Source organism: Pagrus pagrus, assembly GCF_965226575.1.
Source record: "Pagrus pagrus genome assembly, chromosome: 24".
Taxonomy (NCBI): Eukaryota; Metazoa; Chordata; class Actinopteri; order Spariformes; family Sparidae; genus Pagrus; species Pagrus pagrus.
The window spans coordinates 519,599-541,439 of NC_140206.1; the positions used below are offsets into that span (position 1 = coordinate 519,599).

General features: G+C 42.9%; 1 protein-coding gene across 1 annotated transcript in view; it reads left to right on the forward strand.

Moving 5' to 3' along the window:
• The first annotated feature begins 1,676 nt into the window (after window positions 1-1,676).
• Window positions 1,677-21,841, forward strand: part of LOC311252947 (BCL-6 corepressor-like) — a 40,562-nt gene continuing 20,397 nt past the window's right edge. The window contains 7 exon segments of the mRNA XM_084346611.1: window positions 1,677-2,287; window positions 5,748-5,825; window positions 9,333-12,977; window positions 19,133-19,291; window positions 19,322-19,430; window positions 20,600-21,028; window positions 21,324-21,533. Coding sequence (XP_084202737.1) covers window positions 5,823-5,825; window positions 9,333-12,977; window positions 19,133-19,291; window positions 19,322-19,430; window positions 20,600-21,028; window positions 21,324-21,533 — 4,555 coding nt within the window. The 5' untranslated portion in view covers window positions 1,677-2,287; window positions 5,748-5,822.

A 21,841-nucleotide genomic window follows, 5' to 3' on the forward strand; every position in this document is an offset into this window, starting at 1 on the left:
GTGTGTGTGTGTGTGTGTGTGAGAGAGAGAGAGAGAGAGAGAGAGAGAGAGAGAGAGAGCTGTTTGTTTTACTTTATTGTTTTATTGTATTATTTATGTTTTGGTTGTTGATCAGCATAAAGAAAAACATAAATAAAAGCAGATGTTTGTGACAGAGAAGTGTAGAAGAAGAAAACGATTCACTTCCAATGTTGGCGTATAAATAAAAACAAATATAGTTTATAATATAAACAAAGAAGTTGATTTTGTCAGTTTTCATCCTTAAAATCAAAACTGAAATAAAAACATCATTCAGAGCTTCATAGGAACAGATGTGTGTGAAGTCGGCATCACTGATCCAGAATCATCACAGCATCACTGCTGCTCTGCTTCCAAAATAAAACCAGTAAAACTAGTTTTTAGAGGATTTCTAGTTTACATTGTTTTATACCAATCCTGAGATGATATTTCATCCGAATCATGAATTAAAATTCATGTTTAACAACGGATGTTGTCCAGATTTGGCTGTAATTGTTGAACAGGAAGCCTACTGGATCTTTTCCTCTCATCTGTTTGATTTGTTTGGGAAAAGTTTTAATTCTGTTTTCTTTCAAACTTTACGGCAAAGGAAAAGTCCAAAAATAAGAAACATACAACACGGACAGTGTACAAACCTCATTCAAACTTAAATAAGTAATAATAAGCTTATTGTTGTAATAAAAATACTTCTCGGAGACGTTGACGTGACAAATACAAGTTACATCAAAGAAACTAGCAAACGCTTCCTGTACGTCTTTGCAGCGTGACGTAACCCCGTCTGGGTAACTTTAATAAAATGGCCTCAATCAGTGACTCTGCATCCAGAGCTGTAGATACAAACAAAAGCTATGTGGTGAGTTTAAGTTTTGTGACATTGGGTAATATCCTCACTAGCTAGCTTGTAAGCCGTTAGCTCACCAGCTAGAGCAGATCACCCACCAATGTCCTGGGTTCAGATGAAAACCTGGACTCAAGACTAACATCACCCGTCGTCCAGTTTGGGGGTTTATGTACGAACATCGCTTAACAAACTGAACCAAGCGCTACAACAGGGCCCTTCTTCTTGTGCCGTTACCTCATTATCTCTCAGCCACAGTCGCTAGCAGGCTACTTAGCATGAGAACTAATGAAGTAGACACAGTAAACTTCCTGTGGTGTGTTTGGCTAACAGAGCTAACAGCTAACTTCAATAACAACTATGGAGAAATTTAGAAACAACATTCACTCAAATATGGTTCAACTTGTTCTTCAGGACTTTAATCTAAGTTAGCGTGTTTACTGTCGGTGCTAGTTCGCTAGCATCACCTACAGTTGTTCTAGTGTTATGCTGCCCCCTATTTGTTTTGAGTGTGAATTACACATGTGGCCAGTTATTACATGTTAAACTCTGAGGGGGAAGTAACTAAGTACTTCAGCTGAGTTACTTCACATCATGAGTACTTCCATTTGAAGCCAGTCAACACTTCTGATCCACTACATGTTGCAGTACTTTTTACCTGACTACAGTTACTTCACACATTTGTATCATGTTAGTTAAGGTACATTTACTCAAAGTATCTGAAACACACATCAAAGGCTGAGATTGTTTCGCCGTGCTTTTATTTTGAAGGCGTGCAGCGGAAACGCGACTGTTAATGTTTTGGGTAACTTGACGGTTTGTAGCGAGAGAGCGGCGGAGAGAAAGAGGAGGAGAAGAAGGAGAAGAAGAAGGAGAAGAAGAGGAGGAGGAGGAGGGAGGCAGTGTCCGTGCGGAGGAAGAGGAGGATAAACCCCGCAGACAGACAGACAGACCGACCGGACCGGACCGGACCGGAAAGAAAACAAACGTGGACCGCGCCACCCTGAGGAATATTACTTCCATTTATCGCTGTTGTTCTTAAATTTGATGTTTTTCAAACGGAGTTCTGCTCAGCTCCGGACACCTCCTCCTGACCCGTGTGTGCGCGTGCTCAGCATGCCGCTGCGTGGCTCTCACGCCAAACCTAATTCATAAAATCCTTTATTTTATATTTGTAAGGCAGTGTGTGTGTGTGTGTGTGTGTGTGTGTGTGTGTGTGTGTGCGCGTGTGCTGTGGGTGTGCACGTGCGCGCCCACGCCCCCCGTCCCGCGTCCCGCATCAGCACGCGGCAGATCGATGAGGATGGATTTATTTACTTGAGCACGAGGAGGAGATTTCATGTGTTTGGATCGTGCTTGTTGTCACCGGACGGACTCTTGGATATTAAATCATAAAGAACCGGACTGGACACCACAGAAGAAGAGCAGAAGGTGAGTTGTGTGAAATTTAACTCGTGGTTTTCTTTATTTTTCTGTAGAGTTGATTTCACCTGGTGACCTGACACCTGAGTTCACACTGCTGTGACAGTCCTCTGGGATTTCACTGTGTCTGCTGTGAAATCTGACTTTCTTTAAGTGTGAAGACGCCAGAAAATTCCTGAAATATTCCCACAAAATGACTCCAGAGACTTTGAGGACGTCCCTGTAAATAAATCCTCTGACGCTTTGTCTGACTTCAGTTGTAGTTGTTGTCGTATTTTCAACAAAGTGGAGAAGCCTGATGTGGATCAAACTTTCACAGCTTATATAAATGTATATCACAAATATCGATTTTTATCGTAGTTTTTTTTGGAAACCCCCAAAAGTGGGCGGAGTCAACAGGTGCTCCAGTCCAGCCAGACGTCTCTCTCTCTCTCTCTCCTCCTGGTTCCATGTTCTCACTTCTCATTTTGTGTTTTGTTGATGAAAACTTTGTTTTTTCTGGACGTTTGAACCTTTTCGTTTGTTTCAGCCGGCTTTAGTGTTTCAGTCCCACAATTCCAGAGGTTTTTAACCTGACAAACAGAAATGAGGATGTGGTTCATCGGCTCCTGAGACACATTTAGAGTACATTACATTCAGAGTTTGATTTACCTACTGGCTCTGCTGGTGGTGGCTCCTGCTGTTGATCTGATTGGTTGATTGACGGTGATATATGGATGGTTCATCACATTAGGCTCGGGCGATATCCGAAAATGTATATCACGATGTTGTCACACCCAAATATGGCAAGAGCTGATATCATCATCTTGTGGCAAAGACAAACCCCTCGGTCGCCACTTTCTCCCACTATAAACCCGAAATATTGACAAATTGCTGAGCTGGCCTTCTTCTTAGAGACGAAGTCCTGGGTGTCTGTATGTGAAAGCGCTGCGTGCATGACGCTACATCAGGCCAGTACATGCGTAGTAGCCCCCAAAATATCAACGCGTGTTGCCTCTGCTGCCACGACAGCTTTGTTTGCATTTTCTTTTCAAAATAAAAGCCTGAGGATGCCTTAGCTCTGTTTGAAATTGTGAAAAATATTGTGTATGATGGCAAATACTGCGATATTTGATAATATCTAATTGGCCCAAGCCTACATCTAATCACCCAAGTATTTTTTGAAAATGTCTGCCCTGTTTCCCAGATGGGACTTTTTAAAACACCATCTGGCGCCTCAGGTCGTCATTATATTTTATTGTAGTTAACTTCTTTATATTTCAACTCTAACGTTCAGATATCAGGTTAAACGAGTGTTGAGTTCATACAACACGTTTGAACTTGTTAATGTTGTTTGTACCAAACAGAGTGTAACTTTAGGACGACTCTGTTTGTACGATGTGTTTTGGCGGTCGTCAGGAGATCTGTCCGATAACGGATTGACGGAAAAAATCAGTTGTTGGACTGTGCAACATTTAAAAATCAGTGACTCGCATTAATCCCAGAATATTCACTCTTAGATGAATCCGTGTTTGAAACCACACTGAGGACGATCTGGCACCTTCGTTATCTTGTTTGATTTTTTTTTTTTTTACTTATATTTCCTTAAATTTAATCTCAGCTCGGCCTCGTCAGTGATTACGGATCGTTAAGTTCTGTTGTGTTCGGCCTGTTTTTGAGATAAATTGAGCTTAAATCCACCAATAAAATTCCCCGCGAGTAGACCCAGCTGTGTGTGCGTGTGCATGCGCACGTGTGTGTGTGGTCCATGCTCATCCTTCAAACAACACACACACACGCACACTCACAAACACACACACAGCTGTCCTTCAATAGTCTGGAGATAAGAGCCGTTATTGAAATCCCAGCTCCCTAACAGCCATCAATCACTGTGTGTGTGTGTGTGTGTGTGTGTGTGTGTGTGTGTGTGTGTGTGTGTGTGTGTGTGTGTGTGTGTGTGTGTGTGGAGCAGCAGCGCCGATACGTTTTCTCTCTGCTGGATTATGACTTCCTCGGGAAACGAGGCGACGTGCCTTATCAGTCCTCCGGCTGGGCGATAAAACACACACACACACACACACACACACACACACACACACACACCCCACAGCTCACCGTCCTCAGCGATGTTACAAGGTTGGACATCAGTATGTGTGTGTGTGTGTGTGTGTGTGTGTTTTCAGTCTGTCTGCCTCGCTGAGTGTGCTTTTCCTGCGCACCAAACTCCATTGACTTTTTGCAGAATTTAAACATCTCAAACTGTTTTCAGCTTCTTTTGGTTTTGTGAATCCAGAAAATAGAACCAAGTCTTCATTTATTTATTGTCCTGTTTTTTGAGCGGTTTTAAGAGGTTGAAATACAACATTTTTCAAGGCAAAATGATCTTTCGTCATTATGGTCTGTTCGTCAGAACAAGCTTACATTTGACATTTTTTATATATAGACCTCCTCCTTCAGCGTACTGCAAAAGAGAAATGGGTCTTCGTCTCCTGGTTTTTGCCTTTTGTCCACATTTCTCCACCTTCACAATCAACTAGTGGTGTCACAATTCTCCAGATCCAAGATTAGATTTTCATTTTAAACATTTTTTTCATTACTGACTTATATCCTGAAAAACTTGTCTTTAAAAAGATATTTTACACCAACAGCTTGAATCTTTCAAAGTTCAAATAATATTCACCAAAAATAAAACAACAATCAGCAGTGATTCAACAACAAACAACAAGAGAGAGAAATTCAGTTTGCCACAAAGTTCAGTTTCTGTAATCTGTCCAGAGTGAACCCTCTTCACAAACAAATCAATAGAGGATCTCTGAAAAAGAAAATAAATCAACATGTCCGACGCTGTCAGAGTTTCCTCCGGTACCAGTCAGCTGAGCGTTTTCATTACATAGGAGAAGAGTCTAGAAGTGACGCTGCGGGCTAACGCTAAGATAGCTGCAGGCTAATGCTAAGCTAGCTGCAGGCTAATGCTAATCCAGCTGTGTCAGCTTTTAAGTGTAGTTTTTTCCTTCGGACACGCACAAGAAAAGAATTCTGTCAATCACAGATCCCGCTTCCTGATTTTTGATGGAAATTCAAAGCTCCTCTCAATCAATCAAAAATCGTGACACCCTGAGAAACAAAACTTTAAAATAATTCATTAAAAGTATGAAATTAAAAATATAGAGCTCACATATTTAGAGGAGACCTGTTGTGTTTTAGTGCGGACATTTTTAAAACCATCAGTTTTGTAGGAAATGGGATGTGCAGGAAGAAGGAGGATGCTGGTATGAGTGTGGTCGTTATAAGAGGAGACATAAGGTCAAGTTTGTTCTAAAGGAAACCTCCCGGCTCCGGTTTTAAAAAGACTTTCGCAATAATAAAACATAAAATGTGGTGGGAATGTGTTTGCAAACAGTTTCTGTCACAGAGGGAGACCTCTGTTCAGGTACAGAAACCTCAGTGTTGGTTTCGGTCGTTGATGACTTCCTCTCATGTGGTTTTTCAGACATGGCGGACTGAGCGGCGTCCTCCAGGCAGACAGTCCCGTCTGAAGCAGAAACCAGAGGACTGCAGGCTCAGCATGGTGAGGTCAAAGGTCAAGTCAAGACGAAGTGCACAACTACTTTGTGTGTTAATTTTCATTTTCATGTTTCTTGGGGGACACTCAGCCGCGATGGTGCCACTGCAAAATAGTGTCTGGGATAGACCTCAGTATTGAACGTTAATACTTTTATGGCACCGACTGAATTGCCTCGATACTATCGAGTATCCAAAAATGTCTTGTTATTTGATACAAAATTTCAATATCTAAGGGGTTAATCTCATCATCAGTGAGCCAATAAGCATGCAGCATGCTTATTGTGACCAGATCTGATTGGCTGTCTTGAGGCATGCAGGAAAAACACTAAATTACACCAAAAGTCGGGCTCACAGCATGTTTTGTTAAAAAGGATTTCATAGAAATGGGATCAAAAAAAGTATTCAGGAACTGGTATCAAAGTCAAGGTAAAGGTATCAGTATTGAAAACATTTAGCGTTCATGGAGTAAAGTATACCTCCACGGCTCACTGCTGCAGTCAGGTTGATAAGCAGGAGTGAAGATAAATCCTCTTTGTAATCCCAAAAGTTAAAAAGTAATCTCTGAGCTCTCCTCCGGATCAGAGCAGAATCTGATATGACTCCAGGTGTTTATTCCTCCATACGGTCTGGATCTGGCTCACAAAGCCCCACAACACACATTTTTCACTGAAAGTTGAATATTTTCAACACATTTTGGAACATGTGAATGACAAATTTGACAAATTTTCATCTGTCCATGTCTTTGTATGTAATATTGATGCATGAGAAATATACTTGGCTTCCTGTGAAGACATAACGTTCTTGCTGTTGTTTCTCGTCCTGATGGAGATTTTGTAAATGACAACACAGATAGCTGAAGGGAGAAGGACAGGAGAAGGCTTATGCCAACAGTGTTCATCCAGTGACTACTTTTAAATCAAGTGCTCATCAAGTTATGTACGAAAATATTGCACCAGAGAATTTCAAGCCACAGTCATTCCCAACGTCATTTCACATAACACCAGTTGTGGTGACCATCACGTTGTCCTCTTCTTGTTTATAAAAGGCTCAGCTTAATATAAGAAAAATGTGTTTGTCTCATTCTTTTCATTAATTCAGAGTTTAATTTTCCTCCAGCCACTGTTTTCGATCTCTTTCTTTTTTGTCTTTTGGTGCCCTGAAAAAACAGAAGGAGTGAAGGATCTCTCTTCCTCCACATCTCAGGCGGCCACCCAGCTGTCTGGATAATTTCCTAATGGCCCTGCGGCTGATAGCCAATCAGAGATGGTTCACGTCGCCGTGTGACAGGAAATTCAATTAGGCTGTTTTTTCTTCCTTTCAATATTGCTCTCCCTGACGCTCTCTCTCTCTCTTTCTTACAGCCGTGCTTTCCCTTTGTCTCTCGCTCTCTCTTTGTTTATCTCATGCTTCCTCTTTCTCTTTTCCTCTCTCTCTCTCTCTCTCTCTCTCACCCTTGCCTCACCTCTTTTCTCCCTGTCTCTCTGTTTCCTGTCGAGGGAGAGTGAAAGAGTAGCTCTGGGCGTCATAATACTAAAAAAAAAAAAAAAGGCTGCTCTTATTTTTCTCCATGAAAGGAAAAATGAAATCAGAGGCTTCGTTTCCTGTAGTTGAGATTCTTTTTTTCCTTCATTCCTGGTTGTCCTTGAATGAAAATGTAACCATGTGCAATGCACTGGCTTATTGAAGAGTTTTTCGTGTGGAAAAAAAGAAAGAAGGGAGAGTTGTCCAGATTTAATCAATACTGCAGTGTGTATTGCAGCGACAGTGTTGGATGCTTGGTTGTGAATGGGTGCACCTAAAGCAAATTCCCAATAAGAGTCCTGTTTGTTTAGATCAACTGCTGTTTGTGTCAAAAGTCGCCTCAGAACAATTTTAAAACATTTAACTATGGTTAATCATTCAGGATATTGGCTCAATCCCAAAACTCCCCTTGCTTGCCTCTAGCATTTAGTCCTCCCCCTCCGTTTCGTACATTCACGTCGAGGGGTAGGGTGTCACGATTCTTCGCCCTCCAAACAAAGGTTTTTCAGAGGCACACTTCAAAATCTCAGTCGTTTCAATGTATTGTGGTCCTTTTCTTAATAACAAGCAGAAAACAATCATTACTAGTTTACTGATGTCTCAGTAGCTAACTAGATACATTTGTGAATTGCTGTTGCTGATTTGTGCATGACAGCCCCGCATTTTTATGTATTTCTCTTTGACGACATGAAAGTCCAGCAGTGAAGTTGCTGTAGTTGGTACCGCTCCTCTGATATCAGTGCAGACTGGCAGGGTAGGAGCACAGGTTGCTAATTCTAGCCTATAATGCAGCACTAGCAGCCAGGAAAAAAAACAATACTGCTTTTTGACCAAGGTGCTTCAGGTGCTGGTTCGGAGCCCGTGCCTACTCTGGAACCAGTTCTTTGCAGCCAGGAAAACTGGTGCCAGAGTGGCACCAACACAGGATTGTCTAGAATAAAGAACAGCTTACGTCAGGGGCTGTTGGGGCTGGGTTATCATGACCAAGGGCCACATAAAAATGCTTATGACGCCCCTTTTTTAAAACCAGAGCAAGTGTAGTGTGTTCTGACTTATCCATGGGAGAATAAAGAAAAGAGTTTGAATATTTTCAATCATCGAAACAACACTGCACTGAGTAGCAGTCATGTTTGGATACTAATGTAGACAAGCAAAGCCAGGAATAGTAATAATAGTAATAGATAATAATTGAATTATTTTGTACCTCCATCAGATAAATGGCAGTATGCACTGTAATAATACAAGGGTTGCCACAGTAACACAAGAGAAATCACCACCGCTAGAGACAGCATATGGGAAATGTCTGGTTTACATTAACACCATCAACGACAAGAGATTATGTATAAGGGTCTTGAAGGGTTGTCTCATTTCATAGGTGGAGATTTCAACCACTACCCCTCTAAATCTGTTCTGAGGGGCAATAGGGCACTCGAAAACCAGGGGTCGGGCTGAAAATTGGAAATGCGAGTAAGGCTTTGTAATTTGACTCCATGGTTCCAAGCACATGGCCTGTTGGTTTCTAGAGTGTCATTTGGTTGCTAAAGCCAGGAACACCACCTCAAGATCACTAACACTTACAAAGACTGAACACTCCTTTTCCTATCTTTTATACTTAAACTTAACTATATGACAAAGATCCGCTGGTTCCTGTGAATATCTGGTGCTTCTGGGAAACTGGGAAAGTTATTGGGGGACACACTGGTGTTACTGGTGTTACATTGCAAGTTAATCCTTGAAAATCCAGTGACAACACAAAACTTTACATGTTTCTGTACCAAAACTGAAATGGTCATCCATCAAACAAGTGTACCTTGCCTTATTGGTAACTAAGTTGTTCAGGGTAGGTGCAAAGATGCAACGTTATAAAAGTATAAAGAGAATACAAAACATTCTACATGTTTGAAGTGTTTAATAAATCATTGTTCTGTTCTATAGCAGCGAATCCCCAGTCTGATCATTACTTACTTTGTCTCTCTTCTCCGTTTTGCAGGTGGATGCCAGCGCATCTTACAGGATGAACCCGCTGGCTGCCCTCAGCATCGACCGCAATGCTCTGGTGGGTGAAACCTACCGCCCGCACGGAGGAATTTTCTACCCTGGCATTCACCCTCTCTCTGGTGAAAAGCCCCAGGAGGCTGGCACTTCTCTCCCGCATGGCTATGATCTCTTGTACAAACCAGATGTAACCCTGTTGGATAAATCTGCAAATGGATATGTTGGACTCTATAAGAGCCCACCACCAGGGTTGCAGAAACCTCTACTTGTCCCTGCTGGGGGAAATGGCTTGGGGCTAGACCGCCGAGGTCTACCCAGTGACAAGCAGTCAGAACTGAGCTTGAATGGTGCTGGCAGCTTCCTGAGGTTGCCCTGGATCAGCCCTTATGCTGATGCAACAATGTACCCCTTCCTGGACATGGCATACAAAGCCTCTTTCCTGTCCCAGCCATCGCCCTTTATCCACCAGCAGCTGGCTTATCAATCTCTGTGTTCCACTGGGGCCGGGAGTAGCACACCTGGGGAAGAGAGACTTTTCTACCTGCCTCATTATGCCCCGGCCCATATCTCATCCCCGCTGTGCCCTCCAATAAGAATCCATACAGCGAATCCAACTCCTGCTGTCCTTTCACCCCTGCCCCACTGCCAGGACAAGGCCTTACAGAGTCTGGGTCCTCAGGTACATCAGGAACACTCTACCTTCAGCACCAGTCCACAGATCCACCAGGAGTCTCAATCTGTCCACCATGCTGAGCGACAACAAGGCAGCAGTGGCACCAAAACCACTCCTAGCAGCAAAGGAAGTGGAAGTGGTGGTGCCCCTATTAACAGTTCAGCTAGCACTGCTGCCTTAGAGTCACCTCCAGTTACCCGACCTCCTTGCTCAGTTCCCCAACCCCAGCCTCTCAGCACCAACACCACAGACCTCCAGAAGTCACTTTACAGAAGCACCTCCTCATCCTCAACCTCACTTTCCGTGTCTCACCCCTTTTTCTCACCCCTGAGCTCTGAGCACTGCACTCCCATGCACTCAGGCAGCAACAAAACCAAAGATGCCAGCTCAGACTGCTGTAGTGCAGAGAAGTGCACATCACCTGCAAAGACACCAATGGACAGAGCTGTATCTCAAACGCCTGCCAAAAACCCTGGGGAAAAACCTTTGGATCTGTCTGCCAAAGAGATGGAAGGATTCTCAGATGGATTACCTTCCAAATTAGGGGCTCTGGGCAAGTTAGGGTACTTACCACCAACTTGTTATGGGCTGCTAGCCAGTCAGGACAGGCACTTAAAGGAGGGTCTCCCCCCAGCTGTTGGCACACCAGTAACAACTCCAGATCGTCCTGAAATGATCAGCACTGTACCCTCTCCTTGGGTTGTTCCAGGTCCTTCCCAAACGCTCAGCTCTGACCACAGCACAGGCTCCGGTATTATAAAAAATAAGAGTGTAGATCATCATCCACAGCCTCAAAGCTCGCCTGGCTCCACAGCAGTTGAGGTTACCAGTAGTCAAAACCCTGTCGCAGTGGGAAGACCCTCTGCATCATCTCCTTCCCCAAAGTCCAAAGTTGAATGGCCACGAGTCCCCCCGACTGATGTAGAGAAAGTCCATTCAAACAGTAAAGGAGAAGCTCATACATGCCCTGGAAAACAGAGCATGACTCCTGCGAAGCCTGAGGCTAACACACAGCAGCAGCCTCGTGTGGAGAGTGGAAACTCTGCCAGTCAAATCTATGGTGACTCCTACCTCCCTCCTGGCTTAGGTTACACTAACCGCTACATCCCATACTCAGTTGCTGAGAGTATGTCTTTGCAACGTATGAACATACCAGGAAAAGGGCCTGTCTATCCCCATCCAGTCCTGCTTGGCAGTAACAGTTTTTACCCATCTCGCATGGCACCAAAACATGGCTCTCCATATGGAGTACATTCAAACCAAGGTGACTTCATGACATACCAGAATTCACGGGGGATAGCCCCTCCACCTGTTTCCTCACACCCAGGTCCTGATGGACTTGCGACCCAGGATAAAACCTGGAATGCTGACAGATCCCACAAGAGTGACAATGACAGGGACAAGTCCACAAACCAAACCACAAAGACTTCAAGCAAAAGCTTTGCTTCTGCAAGAGATGATGTAGTCTTTATTGACCTGGTGCGGGATGAGGCAGATGATGATTTGTCCACCAACAAGCCCAGCTCTCTATCTACCATAAGAGAGGATTCCTCCAAGCATGGTTCCAGTGGCTGTAACCACATTCAAGAAAGAGAGCCATGGCCTCCAAAAGCCCTGCCTCTGAGCCAGGCAGCAGAGCAAAGACAAGACTTACTACCCCACACTTCCCAACCACAACCTCCTCATCACAACTCTTCCTCACCTCCCTCTCCACATGAGGAGATCTCAGAGGACATCCAGGAAAATGATGAGCCACTTAGTCCATTGCCGGACATCACAGAGGAGCAGACAATGAGCTGTGCCCGAACTTCCCCACAGCAGTTTTCTAGAAAATGTAAAAGTGGATCCTCTGCTGGTGCTGGGGACTTGATAAGTGTCACTAATGGTAGGAATGATGATGTTGATGGGAAGAGAGGTAGTGATGAAGCAAAGTCAGAGGCCTCACCCAATAAACATGTTAATCCTGAGCAGAGCCCTTCAAGAAATGGCAACTCATTTTGTCCTGTTAGCAAAGAAAATCATTCTGGTGACTGTAACAATTCTAACATCATGGGAGCAGTGTGTACAGTCACCAACAGCTGTCAGTCAGACAGTCCTGGACCAGCATGTAGAGATTTAAGTCACCAGGTACCAGCTTGCAGGAGTTTTAATCCCAGGGCTCCAGCAGGAGGAGTTAGGAACACCAGGCCTGCACTGTGTGTGAACCCAAGAAGTCCTGCATGTAACAGTGGAGATGTAAACAGTCAAAATTTTGCCAACATAAATTTTGTGGGTCCATGTTGCAGAAATCTGAGGGTTCCAACTTGTGAACCCAGGATTTTTAGCGGTCCATCGCTTGGAAGTAGCAACCCAGTGACTCCTAATTGCAGGAACATCAATACCAGGTTTACAAATTGTGAAGACCGCAATGCCATACGTCCAGTTTGTGAAAACCTGAATCCTAGGGCTCCTGCATGTGGAAAGAATTGTTTAAGTTGTCCAAATTGTGGAAATACCCTTTCTAATGGCCAGTCTTTAGGAAATAACCAGACCTGTGTGAATAACAATCCAAGGGTTCCAACATATAGGAACAACTTTTCTCTGGGCCCAACTTGTCAGCACCTTTCACCTGGCAAACCTACCAATGGAGGATTTAACTTGATGCCAACAGATCGGACTCCAGAAACACAAGTCAACCAAAACCCACAGTGTAAAGGCTTTTCCTCCAGTGAGTTAGAGCCCGGAAGAGGGACGCCAAACTCTGACCTCACCATTGATAGCTGTGGAGATGGTAGGAAAGACATCGAGGACAGCATGGATCTCCTGGCAGACGAAGATGAGGGCCTCGGCTGCAACAAGAACCGGCACTCCAGCCTCACGAAACGCATTGCCAATTCATCCGGCTATGTGGGGGATCGGATTAAATGTGTGACTACGGAGCTTTACGCCGACACCAGCAAACTGAGCAGAGAACAGAGAGCACTCCAGGTAAGATCTAAATAAAATTCTCTCTTTTATATTCATTACTTCCTTAGTCCATAAAACAGTGATAGTCCAGTCCAGAGGACAGATCTAATATTCACTGCCGGTCTGGAGTGTAATCATTGCATTGGCGCTGCCTGTTTGGGTTTGTTTCCTGATATAAATTTTTCTGCTTACTGTCCATCAAAGTAATTTAACTCACACACACTGGCCTACCCTTCACTGTTATTCTATTGTACAATTCTGGGTTTGACTCAAGGTAAAATGATTTCTTTCAAAACTGTAGAAGTACTTCTACAGTGTAGTACTATACTGTATAAATTCAGTAAGTTTCTCTCTCCAACCCCAGATGGTTTCAGTTCTCTTGCAGGGAAATGCACAAGGGGCTGATACAGTAGTATGAAGCGTGCAGGATAATGTGTATTCTAAGAAAAATGTTCATGAGCTGTTTGTTGTAAGTGTTGTTATGGGTTAACTTGGAGGGTAACCAGAAGCTTAAAGATGCCTGTATTAAAACATCATAATGGTGGGTTCTGGTTCTTTTTGGTTCTGTCATGGTTCCTTACCCACAGTAAAATCACTCTGAAGTGGACTCCAAATGCACTGATAGTTAAGTTTCACAACATCGTTGGCTTATTACGGTCATTGTTGTATGATCATGACGTTTTTTGAAGGCAGGAGGATATTTAATGTTTTTTCTGAATTTCAAAAGTTCCCTTTGCGCTGCAGTCTTGGTCTTTAACTCCGATATCATCATGTTCTGGCATCCCCCAAATTCTGTTTGATGGAGCACAAGGAGATTCAAGATGTTAAGAATTTTTTTGTCACCCCATTTTGTAATCCATAAAACATTTCTTGAGATTCACAGTGAAACAGAGTTGCAGCATTCTCTTAAACAACTGAAGTAGCTTGGGACTTGTTTTAAAACACAAAAAAACAACCCAAAAAAACCCCAAAAACTTTTGCCGAATTAGCTGTTAGCGCTTCCTGTCTGCAGTGTACTCATGGATGGATAGATAGATAGATAGATAGATAGATAGATAGATAGATAGATAAACTTTATTTCGGTGTCACTCCACAACACACATTAAAAATACATAGGCAATATAAAAATACAGTTTTCATTTTATAGATAACCCCCCCCTTTACAAAATTAAAAATGTTGGGGACCACTCAAAAAAGAGTTGTGAGACACCAACTAAAAATAAAAAGTCATGAAAAAGATACGTAAAAACGTTCATTATGGTACCATACAGACAAAAACACAAGGCAGTTGTTTTATAAACTGGAGTTCATGAAAAACAATCTTCTATGAAGGATGAGGTGGCAGGATGTTCAGACAACTATCACTTGAATACTTTGACACTGAAGAAAACTTAAAAACATGAAGTTTCTCAAGCAAGTTCTGCTCTTCTAAGGACAGTATTTTTTTGAGGATTTCTAAGCAGATTTATGGCCCTTTATTTGTTCTTAATTCTTTATCATAATTAATTACTCTGAAGCCCTGAGATCCCAAACTGATTTAAGAAGGTGTTATTTACACCTTTGACGTGGGGCTGAGTTTGTGCACCCACTTCAGACAGGGTGGAAGTGCAGCTAAAGGTTTATGCTGAGCTAGCTGTGTCAACTTTGAGGTGTTGTTTTGGTTTACATTGGAAATGTGCAAGTAGGCGGAAGTGGAGAGAAAAAAAACTTGATGATCAAAATTGAAAGCTCATTTCGAGTGATTTTTGATTTAGAATTTTCTAAAAACTTAGCATTGATATAGGGCCACAATGGAAACAAAAAGATATGTTTTCACATTAGCCGGCTCTTTCCAGATGTGGGATGTGGTGGGAGTTATGTATGAGGACTAAGGCTGTCACGATTTTGATTTCGACCGAAATTTCGCCACAATCTCGAACTCGGAATTAAAAAATGGAATCGTCGGTGCTGCCACACCCCCACGTCACGTCCGGTCGGCTTGCCAAGGGGAAAAAAATGTGTTGAAGTGCTGCGAGTCAACCTCCTCTAACTTAGCTACTAGCTAAGCCAGCAGCAGTCAAACGACAGCATGGTGTTACACCATTCCTGCTCGGCTCCCGGACCGTGGTCGGGAAGCACAGGGGAGATGATTTCCTCCAGGCCGAAGTTTCTGTTTACCTTCGGGGTGAACCCCCTTTCACGTGTTGAGCTGGTGGGGAAATAATACCAGGGAGCTTTGCTGTATCTGAGGAGCCGTCGCCTTTATTCAGCCAGACTGCAGCCTGTATTGAACACTTTATTGCTGCTGTCGCTGCTGCTGCTGCTTTCTTCTCCTTCCTCTCCCAATCATTCACTGTCCACACGCTCCCTCACTCTCGCTCGCCCACTCACACTTTACACACCTTGTATATGTCCAACTGTTGGAAATAGTTTGTTAAGACACTTCACTGTTCAGAGACGACTGTGGACATGGCTGTTTATTTTTTTGTTTGTTTTGTTGTGAACTTGAATCATCTTCTGTGAAGAAGACTGCAGTTACAAAGAGAAACTAGATGGCAGGTTATTTTGTTTAAGTTTCCAACTGACTGAAGATATAAGTTATTGTTACATTATGTTGTTAATAAATGTTTTAAATTTGACAATGTAGTGTGGTACATTGCGAACAAAGGTCAGATATTATATTGCATAAAAGTCTAGTCTAAAAATGGCAGCAACATGTGCTTAAAAAAAATAAATGTAAAAATCGAGAATCAAATCGAACCGTGACCTTAGAATCGAAAACTGAATCGAATCGAGGATTTGGAGAATCGTGACAGCCCTAATGAGGAGGTGTTTTCAGGCTTTATTGAGGTGTTTGAATCTGGCAGGAGATGTAGCATGTGTAACGAGGTGTTTCGAGGAGAATTGCCGTCTCTTCTTCGTTCTCCTCCTCCTCTCTTCCTTATTCTGCCTGGAAATGTTTCGGGTCGTGCTGAGGTCGAGTTAGGATAACACACCAGCTGTATCCTGCTGGTTTTCCCCAACAAATTACGAAAAATGGAGGCAGAGAGGAAATCCATCTCTTTTTCTTTCCATCTTTATATATTTATCTCAGTCTCTTCTTTTCTCTCGACACCTTTTGTTGCTCTATTTTTGTTTCTCTGCCTCTCTGTTCGTTGCCTGCTCTCGCTTCTTGTTATTCCTCTGTTTCTCTTCACCACCTCGTCCCCTCGAGATCCCCCCTTCAACTCAAATTAAATCTCTCCTCCTCCTCCCCCTCTTCATCCTCCTCTCCCATCCCTCGGCAGATGGAGGAGGAAGCAAAGTGGTACTTTTATGAAATCCACCTCTTCCTCCTCCTGTTTTTCCTCTTCTTCCTCATCCTTGGAGCCCCAGATTAGCCTTGACTACTTCAACCACACAGACACAGAGCCTCCTAATGGAGGCTGGCTTATGCTGAATTAAGAACAAATAAATAATAAACTACATTTCCCATCGAGCACAATTCTTTATGTGAACAGCTAGACTAAAATTAGGTGACAGTGAACACGAGGCGAACACCAGAAACCAAAACTTTGACCTATAAAAGTTTCTGATGTATTAATGTACCTTAATCGATTTGAGTTGCATTTTGGGAGTTTGACCCCTACTAGTTACAGATAGTCAGGATGTCATGACTTTCAATCCTCATCTTGGGCTATTTTTGCATTGATGGAAAATAACTGAAATTAAGCACTTAAAGAAGTTCAGTGTGTGAGAGGAGTTGAAATGGCGGTTGAAATAAGCACTGGACGTAAAAGGAATTGATGTGTCACTTCGTAGGAGAGGCACGATTCTTCAAATCCGCGATTTGACTTTTTAAGTTCACGACTGATTCGATTTAAAAATGTTCAGCTATTCTTGACTTTATGTCCTGACAACTGTCATTTACATTTTCAAAGCCGTCTTCAAATAGATAGGAGTATTTTACAACAGCAGCTCGACTTGATCCTGGTTTCTTAATGCAGGTTCTGGTTAGACAAGTTCAAATAATATTCACCAAAATTAAAATCGCAGCCTTCAGTGATTCGACATGAACAACAGAAGATAGAAATTCAGTTTGTTACAAAGATCACTGCCTCATATCTGTCCAACCCTCTTCTCAAACAAATCAATAAAGGATCTTTGGCAATGTCATCACTTTAGTTCAGTTCAGTTTTTCCTCCACGAGTGAACCCATCTCTCAAAGAAATCAATAAAGGATCTTTGAAACATCAAAAAGTGCAGCTGCAGGCTAACGCCAAGCTAGCTGTGTCCTCTTTGAAGTCTTTTTTTGAGGTATCGGCAATTTGTTAATTTCGTTGGTGCTGCAATTGAATTTGATCAATAACTTCAATAACCACACGTCCCAAATACAATTCTTAAAATCTGCCTATTACTACTATTTGAATTATATAGTGAGTCATGTTTTAAAGTAGGTTCTGGACAAAAACAGAACAAACTGGACAATAAATGTTTCTTGTTCATTTCCGCAACAAATTCAAAATATAATATACATATATATGTATATATACACACATATGTATATACATATATATATATGAACTATATATATGAACTCTCCACTGTCTCCCTCCTCTTTGAAGTCTTCTCTGGACAGAAAGCTGAGCTGTCAGGGTGGTTCATTCCCTCTGGAAGGCTGTTTGCTTGGTCGGTCGTGGCTGCTGGTGGTGGTGCTGGTGGTGGTGGTGCTGCTGGTGGTGCTGCTGCTGCTGGTGCTGCTGGTGCTGCTGGTGGTGGTGCTGCTGCTGCTGGTGGTGGTGCTGGTGGTGCTGCTGGTGGTGCTGGCGGAGGGGGGGTTACTGCACAAATTAACTCACATTTCCCTCCTACGCCCTTGGGTGCTGCCGGCTCCGAGTGGCAGCGTTGGATGGATTTGTAGATCGTTTCATGGGCCATTAATTTTTAAAATGGGTTTGTGGTCAGGGCAGAGGGAGGTGAGCGAGAAATACTGTGCTGTCAGTAGGGAGTAGTTACCAACGGTTACTAGGTTTAGTTCATCTCAGGGTGTCGGGTGAACGTCCTGGATATTCAGCATCTTTATTTCTGAAGAAAATGTCTCTTGATTTAGACGGAGGTGAAGGTTAAATCATGAGTGTTTCTTGGTTGTCCTTTTTTTGTTTAAGAGTGAGACATCTCAACATGATTTTAAAATGAATTGTATCTTTGTCTTCAAATTATACAGTATATAATTCTATGTTTCTGCGTGAGAATAATAGATGAGTTGTGATGGGTAGAACGAGCACTGACAGAAAGTAATCGTGGTGAAGAGAGTTGAAGTTCCTTGAAAGCCTTCCATCTTTTCTATCTGTCTGACAATTATTGAGCCTGTTTTCCATTTGATTCAGGATTTTTAAGTTATAAATGGCAAGTCCCAGCTCGGTTAGCTGCATGCTAAACCCCTAGTTTCCAAAAACTTTGAGTGAATTTGATGTTACGTAAAGGAAATTCATCCCACCTGGTTTATGTTTTTATATTTTCTGTCAGTTTGTGTGTTCAGACGCCAACAGGGAGTTTATTTTCCTTCAATGCAGCAGGGTCCAGGGTCACACAGTGAGGTTTTAAAAGTTCATATTTTCTGGTGTGTTTGTGATTTAAAACCCTGAAGTTTCCCGAGGCTCCAGCTGCCAGAGAAAATAGCTAAGAACTCACCTGTGCCTGACAGCTGCTGTTTATATCTGAGCATCACTGAGAGTCTGGAGCAGAACCAGTCCAACTGGTGACGGTGATGATGTGAAACTAACACTGATCCATCCATCAGATATCAACCAGAGGACTCAGCTGCCACTCAGGTGTCAACAAAGTCTGTTTTTATTGCCTTTATATAAAGATGGACGATGCGTCTCCGCTTCCTCCTGGTGTCCAAAACTAAAGCCAAATTATCCCGAATAAGAGAGCGGTCATCTTGTGTTGTCGATGTCGTGATCTGGTGTGAAGACGTGATTTCAAGTTTGCAAAAAATTATAACTTGAACAAACATCAGCATGAAAAATGTGACACTTTCTGTCCTCGAGAACAATCAGCTGACTTTTAAACACTGAAGGAAGATGAAGTGGAAGTGCTGACATGAGTTAGCATTAGAGCTGATGTGCACTGAAACAAGTTGGAGTTTCAGTTTAAGTGAAGCGCCGAAGCGTTTTGCTCTCATTGTATTTATCACCTTTTTCATTTCTTCCCAGCGTGCCATGCTGCGCTTCTCTGAGCTGGAGCTGAAGGAGAAAGAGGGAGGAAGAGAAGAAGAAGACAAAGAAGATGAAGACGAAGAAGAAGAAGAAGGGATGACAGCAGCGGTGGCGGCAGGAGAGACGGCGCTGGCAGACGGCCAGCAGGAAGACGGAGGGAGGGAAGAAGAAGAGGAGGCGGAGGAGGGGAGGAAGAAAGAGGGCGGAGGAGGGTGGGAGCGCTGCCAGCAGAACGAGGGGAGGCGAGGAGGAGGAGGAAGAACTCCCTCTGCAGCCGCCGCCGAGGCACAGAGAGGTAAGAGGATTTCCGGAGAGCTCTGCAGGATGATGTGCACGCTCACACACACACACACACGCACACACACACACACACACACACAACATTAAACACACAAACTTGTTGTTTTTTTAAAGTTGATCTTCATTTTCTTTGTCTCTTTGTGTGTGTGTGTGTGTGTGTGTGTGAGTGTGTGTGTGTGTGTGTGTGTGTGTGTGTGTCTGTCTGTCTGTCATGCGCACACATTTGAACTCTCGGTGCACCTCGCTCACTTTGAGCCGAGCACACCGCTGCCCTCATTTTCTCTAGGAAGCCAAGTGTGCACATTCATGCACACAAATACACAAACCTGAAACACAAACTGGATTTTTCCGCTCAGTTTTTTGTCACATCCACAAGTTTGGAAGGTTTGAGTTGAGTTAAATCCTGATTTGTTGTATTGTTTTATGATCAGTTTAAAATTAGCGTTGGAAGTATAGAAGTTAAATTAGGAGGAAAAACTGTCAACGATTGAAATTCTCTGTGTAAACGACAAAATCTAAATTAATCAGATTCCAGATGAGTGTCGCACAAACGGTATATCAAGCTAATTTTTGGCTAATTTCTTATACAGACGTTAGCGATGTTCCCTCTATCTAAGGTTTGTTTTAGTGTCAAATGAAACATTTTCAGCTTTTGTTGTAACAGGAAAGTTGATGGAAGTTCATCCAGGTATTAAGCTTGTTCCACTGTTAGTGGAGCACAGGGTGAAAATGGATGGGAATGAGGAAGTGTGATTTGTACCATGAAACGGATATGGTGTGAGATGGTTATCGTACCATGAAGATCTGAAACCGTTTGAACCCTATAGAACAGTTGAGCACATGATGTGGAAGTATTCACCTTCAATACTTTTACTCAACGTGCCACCAAGCAAATTAATCTGTCAAAAGACGCCAATGTTGAGATGCCTGCCTATCCAAGAATGATTGTGCTACGCTATGTCTTTAGCTTAGGCCTTAGAAAGCTTTTAGCCACCCAGAAGTTTCCATCGTCAAGGCAGTTCAGCAGCAAGTATCAACAATATACATCTTGAGATACAGCAGAGTGTCGTCTGCATATTGCTTTAGACAATTTTTGTGTTATTGGATAAAATCTTCATTTGAAATTCAAACAGAACATTTTTATGTTTGTCTGCGTCTGTGTAGGTTTCCATCCATCCTGCCCTCACAGCCACCTCCCCGTCTCATCGCTGTGCCGCCACTCCGACAACCCCCCCGTCCTCCGAGAGAAGGATGACGGTTCAGTGGGGGAGGAGAAAAACGAAGAGGAAGGAGGTCTGCGGGAGGAGAAGAAGAAAGAGGACAATTTAGTCTCACAAACACAACAACAACAACAGCAACAACAAAGGTTTCTGTCCACAGCCAGAGGCCTGTTCCAGGGAAACGCCTCCACGCCGGGACTCGCAGCTTCGAGTCTCAGCATGGCGATAAACCGGAAGCGTATTTTTAGTTTGGAGCCTTTTCACCAGAGTAGCATCGTCAGCAGCCGGCTGAAGAGAGAGAGGGAGGAGGAGAGGGAGGAAGAGAGGGAGGAGGAGGACAGGACAGGCCCATTCAACAAGAAGTTCATCACCGGTAAGATTTCCTCCTTCATACTTATTCACATAAGTTCACACATTTCTAAAATCTATGTGATAATTTCCTCACAGAGGTTCTTGAGTCTGTTTCAGGAAGCGGTTTGTAAATGTGAATACAATTTAGTTTTCCGTAAAATTAAAGCAGTAACATGGTCTGATCTCAAGATGTTTTATCAATTATCTTTATTAATATTTAATTGGTATCATTTCGTTTTCCTCGATCATTTTTCCTGATGGTTGATTGGTTGTTGTTTCACTCCTCCTGACCTTTCATTGGTTCTTATCCATCACAGACTCGACTCTGGAGGACGTGAAGAAGCTGAAGGTTTGCATCGAGCTGAATGGCCTCAGACTGAACAAGCCCCGCCTCCCTGGTGAGCTCAGCCAATGGCTGCCCCCCAGCCAGAGGTCAGCGGAGGTCGACAGGAAGTTCAGAATGGACATCCCGTCCATCAGGGGGAGGTCAGAAGTCAACGGAGGCTGGTGGAGGGGAGAGCAGAGAGGTAAAGCCAAAGAAATTACGTAATGTTTACATTTAAATTTGTATTGTGTTTTACTTTTGATTCCTTTGTTTTACTTTAATAAAAATTACTATTTGGTCACAGGTGTTTAATGTTTATAATAGTAAATAGTATATATATATGGCACTTTTCAAAACAAAGTTATTTCCATAGTTGAACCAGGATTTAAGTATTTCAAGAGGCAAATAAAAGTCAAACAACTTGAGATAATTGATAAATAAAATACCTGATAAGATAAAATATTTTGTCTTCTTCAGCTCTGGCGGAGCTGATTTTTCTGGAGGCTTTTA